The sequence below is a fragment of the Oncorhynchus kisutch genome, linkage group LG14 (genome assembly GCF_002021735.2).
Source record: "Oncorhynchus kisutch isolate 150728-3 linkage group LG14, Okis_V2, whole genome shotgun sequence".
NCBI classification, from domain to species: domain Eukaryota; kingdom Metazoa; phylum Chordata; class Actinopteri; order Salmoniformes; family Salmonidae; genus Oncorhynchus; species Oncorhynchus kisutch.
In genome coordinates, this window is record NC_034187.2 from 53717812 (window position 1) to 53726645 (window position 8834).

The 8834-nt window shown below is 45.2% G+C and overlaps 1 protein-coding gene across 2 annotated transcripts; it reads left to right on the forward strand.

Moving 5' to 3' along the window:
- Window positions 1-1422: 1422 nt before the first annotated feature.
- On the forward strand, window positions 1423-6762 carry LOC109904467 (uncharacterized). 2 transcript variants are annotated; one of them, XM_031789301.1, is made up of 2 exons: window positions 1423-1668; window positions 5540-6762. In XM_031789301.1, exon 2 carries the CDS (start codon window positions 5607-5609, stop codon window positions 6546-6548), a length of 942 nt encoding a protein of 313 aa, XP_031645161.1. In that variant the 5' UTR covers window positions 1423-1668; window positions 5540-5606; the 3' UTR covers window positions 6549-6762. The 2 variants fall into 2 exon arrangements, with proteins under 2 accessions (XP_031645161.1, XP_020357289.1); XM_020501700.2 differs by lacking the exon at window positions 1423-1668 and adding an exon at window positions 2535-2723.
- The last annotated feature ends 2072 nt before the right edge of the window (window positions 6763-8834 follow it).

Consider the following 8834-nt stretch of genomic DNA (forward strand, 5'->3'; position numbering starts at 1 on the left):
GAAATGCATCATCAAGTGAAGTTAGGAGGCTGCAGAATGCACAGAATAAAGCAGCAAGGATTGTTTTAAGGTGGAGATATGGTTCTTCTGTTGCAGTCATGCGCAGTGTTCATGGTTGGTCATCAATCAACAAGATAATTGGGGAAAAAACATTCTTATTTTATTTCATAATATACATCATTTAAAACGGCCAAGTTCTCTTTACAACGGTATTCAGTTGGTAAGAGACAGACATTCCGTAAATACTAGGAATAGATTGTCCACTATCTATGCGTTATCCAGACAGAAAAGAGAAATAGGAATTTAGAGCAATAAAGAAATTGAAAAATTAACTGAGCAAACTAGAAACCTTTCAATATATAAATGTAAAGATTATTTTTTAAACAATTTAAATATAATACCTAGAAATGTTGTGGGACTATAGTAGATGAAGAATCAATATTTTTTAGATCGAGTATTTATTGGGTCATTATGCTCGTATATTATGTATGTTTGTAATAGTGTATTATATGTGAAAATGTGTTTGTATTATAAATTGTATTTTAATTGAATGTTTAAGGACTCTTGGAAGATTAGTCCAAATGGGGACTAAAAGAGATCCAAATCAAATATCTGACTTTGAAGGACTGAATCCTAGTTGGGAAAATGTCCACTCAGCACTAAGTTTTTGTGCAGATTTTGCATTGATGTCAATAGAATTGTGTGAAAATGTAAGTAACATACTTATCACATACTTAAATGTGTCCCTAAATGTCACTGTCTCTCTCTCCCTCTCGCTCTCTGCACCTTCATTTTGATCAGTCTTACCTTAGCTTCAGAATACAAACAATAGAATATCAGTTGACTGACCTCAACCTGACTGAATCAAGACTGTTACCTATAGACCTCAGTCCCTTAGAAGTTACACCCATCCTCTGTTGACCTCTCTAGGCTCAGAGAGGCCCACTCTTGGTCCAGAGTTAAGATAATTGCAGTTTATAACCTAATGATTATGATAAGTGGCTAATAATAAGGCCCCATTAGGAGTACTTTTAATGACCGCTTTTATCTCTCCATCTCATTAGTCCATGGTGATTTAGCAGCAGGTCTCGGGGTTAGGGGCTGCAGGAAAGCTCATTACACACCATTAGGAGCAGGCACAGGGGCTGGAGTGAACCCCATGGATACCCTCTTAGCTTTAGGCTGAGACTTAATCCTGGTTTTGTTTATTCAATCATAACATTTGAAAGACGGGGAAGGTTATGTGAATTATATTAATCGGGCCTGACCGACCACAATATCTAGAGGACAAAGCCGTTTTATTTGACTTCCAACCGAGAAGAGGCTAGAATAATTGACCAGAAATATGCACTCTTTCACTCTCCGTGATGCATTCCAAGGGGTGGAACATCTAACTAAATGTAACGGGGTTCGTTTTATGTGGCGTGTCTTGGTCGATTTGACTATCTCTGTTAGAGAAGAGAAAGCTGGAGGTCCTCTCAACTCTAGTTCTCTGTACAGTATCTGCCGTTATGCATTGTGGTGTTGTGAGCTGACAGTATAGCCATTGGTCGCTCCCCTCGGCCACTGTCACAGTAAGGACTGGTGTTACTGAAGATGAAGCTGAACTGAGGGAAGTGGGTCATTACTTGGGGCTGTGTAAAAATCTAACAAGGTCTTATTCGCTAGGTAAGTCATGCTCTTTTTATTAAATGCTGGCGTGTGAGATGGGTGGTTATGAGTTTCCTCGGTTGCTCTGTAACCAAAGCACAATATTTATTTACCACCCCAAGGGACCTCGCGGATGACCATGCGTCTGAACATTTGGTTCACATGCACCGCAGCACGCGCTCTCATTGTTTCTTTTTGTATGCCTCGCAATGTTTCTATTTTCCGGCCTTGTAGCTATCTGTTTCTCTATATCGGTGTCCTGCTCCACGGTTCTGTGTTCAGTTTTGGAAGATAGAGATGATTTTGCATGTGACGAGGCCGCGGGCGGCCGATGTGTTTGATGTATTTTTCATGTGCTTAGGCTACTATTGAACGATGGGGAGGAGGGGGACAGCCTGGAGGTGCGACACTTGAATGGGGATGTTGTTGAAGTGGAAAGGGTTTGAGGGGGAGATGGGGTGAAGGGGGGGGGCGAGGGGGACTTTCGCTCTTCTGCCGCCAGCGACTGCATGTCAGGGAATGGGGAGGGAGTATACTTGCAAAGTCTGTCTGATGTACCATACCTCCCACCCATAAACACACTCACACTCAACACAGGCGTTCTCTATGATCTAATACCGACATATACACAGTCGTCAGTTTAAAGCGACACAATGCAACAAATAGCAGTTTGTCTCACTTGACAACAGTGTGAGCATTTATTGTAAGTAACATTTGAGTAGCCTATAAACAATTGTTCGTTTGTGGCATATACTTTTCTGGTCGTACCTTCCCTTTAAAAAACAAGGATAAGATGAGACATTCCAATGTCATTTCTGCAGCACTCTTTCTGCTCACATCTTTCTGAAGTTTCCCTTCTACCTTCCCTGCCCAGTTTAAGAAGTGAGTCATTGGGTAGGCTAGCAGTCCATTATATCAGAGCGCTAGAGAGAGCGGATGGGATGGATAGAGATTCTGGATAGAGCGGAGGTTAGTCACTGATAAACATGAACGTTACATAGGAGGGTGGACCGATGGTGAAATACGGAGGGCGCTGAATCTAGTTCCTCTACGAAGCACTTGTCTACCAAACGGTAAGACAAGGCCCTCCTATGAATCAATTCACACATTTGTCAAACAGAATTATTATGTAACCGGTGAATGAAATAAAGAATGGTAAGGTTGTTTTGTATGAGTGGGAGAGAGGTTATCGCTACGACCGAGAGAGGAGAACTCGGATATGGGGTGAGCTGATAGCGCTGCTGCTATAGGGCTATGCTATTACGTAACGCACAGTGGAGATTCATTCATCTTTATATTAACTTCATAAAACCGCGTTTTTTACCACATCTGTTTTTCTCAAACCATATTATGTGGTCTATGTAGGATAATATTACATCTCGACGCTTTATTGTCGTGAGATCTATAGCCTATAATAGTCTATATGCTTTCATCGAGCATCGGCGTTCGTTCATAACATTTCAAATCTATTTCAGAACGAATTAATAAAAATGAATGTTCAAGCATTATGCTGTGTAACTGCAAAGCAGGTGGTGTATTGAGAACAAACAAACGCATTAGAGTAATGGTGCATCCCGTAGTTGACAGCGTTTATGCTGTGTAGTTTAACATAAGCTAAAAAATGATGGAAATGCGTTTTATTGTTGGGCTATTGCAGGAACCACAAACGAATAGAAAACATAAATTAACATATTATATCTCATCACCTAAATGTCGATTTTACTTGATAACTTAATGCTCACTAATCGAGCGTCAATATTTACATAGATGCCATTGGCACGCAGGACCCTGAAACGTTAGTTGCTGTCCTTCAGCGGAACGTTAGTTGCTGTCCTTCAGCACAACGTGCCTGTGCATCATGGGACAGAGCGGAGAATGAGTGACAGTACCCCGAAGTCAGGATTAGAGAAATTTCCATTCAGAGGAGACATGTAAATATTTGATGGTAATATAAGTGGAGTGCAATTGGACGCACTGAGCAGCTCCTTTTTACCATATTAGAAAAATAAGGAATAGGAGTGATGGCTAGAAGATTAACTAGTATTAGGCTAATCTAAAACATATTGTGAGTTATTCAGCAGCATACAGGACTGAATCAGGAAACGAGGCGGGAGTTATCAAATTATAGCATGCAGATTTATCTAAATTGTAGGCTAACTCAGGGATTATAGCCTTGAAACAATTGCTTTAACTAACTTTCACCAGAGGAGCTAAATGCCTTTTATGCTCGCTTCGAGGCAAGCAACACTGAAGCATGCATGAGAGCACCAGCTGTTCCACTCTCCGTAGCCAATGTGAGCAAGACCTTTAAACAGGTCAACATTCACAAGGCCACGGGGCTAGACGGATTATTAGAACGTGTACTCAGCATGCTCAGATCAACCGGCAAGTGTCTTCACTGACATTTTCAACCTCTCCCTGACCAAGTCTGTAATACCTACATGTTTCAAGCAGACCACCATAGTCTGTGCCCAAGAAACTGAAGTTAACCTGCCTAAATGTCTATCGCCCTGTAGCACTCACGTCTGTAGTTATAAAGTGCTTCGAAAGGCTGGTTATGACTCACGTCAACACCATCATCCTGGAAACCCTAGACATGACGCAATCTTAATCGCAGACCACACGACCCTTTCACACCTGGATTAAAGGAACAACTATATGAGAATGCTATTCATTGACTACAGCTCAGCGTTCAACACCATAGTGCCCACAAAGCTCATCACTAAGCTAAGTACCCTGTGACTAAACACCTCAATCTGCAACTGGAACCTGGACTTCCTGACGGGCAGCACGCAGGTTGTAAGGGTAGGCAACACACATCTGCCACGCTGATCCTCAACGCTGGGGCCTCTCAGGGGTGCGTGCTCAGTCCCCTCCTGTACTCCCTGTTCACCCACGACTGTTGCCAAGCATGACTCCAACACCATCATTAAGTTTGCTGACGACACAACAGTGGTAGGCCTGATCACCGACACTGATGAGACAGCCTATAGGGAGGAGGTCAGAGAACTGGCAGTGTGGTGACAGGACAACAACCTCTCCCTCAATGTGAGCAAGACAAAGGAGATGATTGTGGACTACAGGAAAAGGAGGGCCGAACAGGCCCCAATTAACATTGACGGGATGTAGTGGATAGGGTTGAGAGTTTCAAGTTCCTTTGTGTCCACATCATCAACAAACTATCATGGTCCAAACATATCAAGACAGTCGGGAAGAGGGCATTACAACACCTTTTCCACCTCAGGAGAATAAAAAGATTTGGCATGGGTCCCCAGATCCTCAAAAAGTTCTACAGCCGCACCATCGAGAGCATTCTGACCTGTTGCATCACCGCCTGGTATGGCAACTGCTCTGCATCCGACCGCAAGGCACTGCAGAGGGTAGTGTGTACATCACTGGGGCCAAGTTTCCTGCCATCCAGGACCTATATACTAGGCGGTGTCAGAGGAAGGCCCAAAAAATTGTCAAAGACTCCAGTCACCCAAGTCATAGAATGTTCTCTCTGCAACCACATGGCAAGCGGTACCGGAGCGCCAAGTCTAGGTCCAAAGAGCTCCTTAACAGCTTCTACCCCCAAGCCATAAGACTGCTGAACAATTAATCAAATGGCCACCCGGACTATTTTTATTGACCCCCACCACCCTTTGTTTTTACACTGCTGCTACTCGCTGTTTATTATCTATGCATAGTCACATTACCCCTACCTACATGTACGAATTACCTCGACTAATCCGTACCCCGCACATTGACTCGGTACCGGTACCCCCACGTTATTTTATTACATTTTTTACATTTTATTTACATTTTATTAACTATTCTTTGTTGGTTAATGGCTTGTAACATGTGACAAATAAAATATTATATTTTCTGTCTCTCCTTTTCTCAACAGTGAATCTCAGTCAAGGTCAAGAAGAATTGATTCTCGGTCAAGAGGAAGTGAGTTTCAGCAAAGGAAAATGCTTCACCAGAACCGACCCGTGAATCCCCAGTACGGAGGCCAGGGAGGCAGCTCCTCTTCACTGCGGATACTCAGCAACAACAGCCAGCCTCAGGAGGGCAACAGGAAGCAAGGCAAGAAGGACGGCAACTTCAACTTCCTGGGTCAAGACGATGACATCATGATGGGAGGGGACGAGAACCGCAACCAGGTACGTCCTTGTAACCTGGGCTTGTTGGGCCACGACCAGCCCCACCCTCCCTCCTCCTCATCCTCTTCCAACCACTACGGTCCGGGGCCCCCGTCTCCACTCTCCCGCCTTCCCTGCTGGAGCCCCCTGGATCCCCTGCCTGAGATTGAGAGTGGAGACAATGGGTACAGAAGAGTCCCCCCCGACGGCGCAGAGGAGGGCAAGATACAGGAGGAGATGGGGAGGATGAGCGATGACGAGAAGGAGAAACAAGAGCTGAGGGGAGGCAGCATGAAACAGGGAGTGGTGGTGGAAGAGGAGGAGGTGGAAGTGGAGGATTCAGAGGAATGGGGCAACAGCGACTCAGAGTTTGAGTTCAGGTCCAGCGGCAGCCTGTCCTCTCTCAATATGGAGAGTGGAGGCGAGGGGGCTGGGATGGGGGGGTGGGGCAGACTGGGGAACAGCCTGCTTGACGGGGGAACGTTGTCGGACTCGGACACGGACTGCGGTGAGCTGCCTGAGCTGGAGAATGCCGTGTGGACCCTGAGGGACCGCGAGCGCTTCAAGGCCCAGGAGATGGAGAAGCACCAGGTCCAGCTCACCATGTACCGCAGGCTGGCTCTGATCCGCTGGGTTCGCACCCTGCAGGGCCGCGTCCAGGAGCAGCAGAACCGCCTCCAGTCCAGCTTTGACGTCATCCTCGACCACAGGAAGGAGCTGCTGCGCATGGGTGCTGGCACCAAGGCAACTGCCACCGCCAGCCAATCGTAGAGCAAGAAGGAAGAGCGGAGGCCATAACAGGAAGTGGTCACTAGCAGAGACAGGACAATCTTTGAAGGGGAATACAAAGGCATTGTTGCCATTGGCGATGGTTAATTTAGATTATTTTGTCCCAGGCTTAACTTTCCCTGAACTAGACAATCTCCAAGCCTCCTCTGAGATTTTACTCTGTTGTGGTGTTTTAATAAGTGGATAATGCAATTTGTTTTTTATTTATTGGCGTCCTACCCTGTGTCACTTTCCAAACATATCCATGTCACCTTTCTTCTTGAGAGCCAGGATATCTTTTTTCACCCTAATTCCGCCAATCTATTGAAATATATAAAATATTATATGAGAGTTTAAGAGTTTAATAAATGCTTGTATCTTAAAATGTTCTATATACGTTGTAGACTGTGCTATTTTATTTGTTTCTATAACTGTGATATAATCCATGCCAAAAAATATTCAAAGTACAACATATGAGGTGAAATGTTTCTTCTCCAGTGGCATAATACAATTGTTTTAGAGTTATTTGTGTATCGATAGTTGATCATTTATAAGGTTAGGATGTTGTTGGGATTTTACTAGTCTATTTGCACTCTTTGCACAGTATAAACCCCACATCAATGTTGGGTCAGCATACAAAAAAAAGTGTGGATTAGCAGCATATGAGAACAAGTAGGCTATGTCAGATACCTTATATTGAACACATGCTAAACCTAAGCTATAGGCTGTTTATTTAACATGCACTACATCACAAAAGTATCTGGACTGGTCCCCCCTTTGCTGCTATAACAGCCTCCATTCTTCTGGGAAGATGTTGCAGGGTGTCCATTCAGCCACAAGAGCATCAGTGAGATCGTGCACTGATGTTGGGCCTGGCTCGCAGTCGCCGTTCTATTTCATCCCAAAGGTGTTCGATTGGGTTGAGGTCAGGGCTCTGTTGCAGGCCAGTCAAGTTCTTCCACACCGATCTCGACAAACCATTTCTGTATGGACCTCACTTTGTGCATGGGGGCATTGTCATGCAGAAACAGGCCTTCCCCAAACTGTTGCCACAAAGTTGGAAACAGAGCATTTTCTAAAATGTCATATGCTGTAGTGTTAAGATTTCCCTTCACCAGAACTAAGGGGCCTAGCCTGAACCATGATAAACAGCCACAGACCATTATTCCTCATCCACCAAACTTTACAGTTGGCACTATGCATTGGGGCAGGTAGCATTCTCCTGGCATCTGCCAAACTCTGATTTTTCCATCTGGCTGCCAGGTGGTAAAGCGTGATTTATCACTCTAGAGAACACATTTCCTCTGCTCCAGAGTCCAATGGCGGTGCACTTTACACCACTCCAGCCAACGCTTGGCATTGCACATGTCGATCTTAGGCTTGTGTGCAGCTGGTCGACCATGGAAACCTATTTCATTAAGCTCTCGACGAACAGTTATTGTGCTTGGTGTGGCTTCCAGAGGCAGTTTAGAACTCGGTAGTGTGTGTTGCAACCGAGGACAGACGATTTTTAGGCTACGTGCTCCAGCATTCGTTAATCCCGTTCGGTGAGCTTGTGTGGCCTACCACTTCACGGCTGAGCCGTTGTTGCTCCTACACATTTCCAATTCACAATAACATCACTTGAAGTTGACTGGGGCAGCTCTAGCAGGGCAGAAATTTGAGGAAAGGTTGGAAAGTTGGCATCCTATAACGGTGCCACGTTGAAAGTCACTGAGCTCTTCAGTAAGACCATTCTACTGCTAATGTTTGTCTATGGAGAGTGCATGGCAGTGTGCTCTATTTTATACATAAAGCACTAATAGAACAGTTAAAGCCTCTTTGTATTCATTGTTGAAATATATACATTGCAGCCACTGGTCCATGACCTTTCAGTACAATCTTCTATTTATCAGCAGCACAAAGTTCGTTTGTATCGCCTCATCATGACTGTGTTCTGTTGGTGGTGTGATAGCCCTGTGAAGACCAAGCATCACTCTTTATAGGCATGGTTACTGCGTCTCTCGTCGCTGCGGGCAGGGAACGTCTAGCAGTGCTGTGTGTGTCTGTGTGAGTGCTTCCAGAGATACCAGCCTTCGCCAACTAATCTGCGGTCTGAGTTGAGCTGGTTCTGCAGGTTACGGTCCCCCGGGGAATCTGTCAGTTTGCGCCCCGGGGCCAGGCGGTCCTATCCGGCCGGGTGAGCAGCCGCCGGTCCAGTCCCGCAATATGAGCCAAACCCCGGGGCAAGTTTGGGATAATCCTCGGTTATACCTCCGAACTCCGGGCGCTGAGGCTTATGTTCTAAAG

Coding starts and splice junctions, on each gene's coding strand:
- LOC109904467 (XM_031789301.1), top strand. CDS start 5,607: ATGCTTCACCAGAACCGACCCGTGAATCCCCAGTACGGAGGCCAGGGA.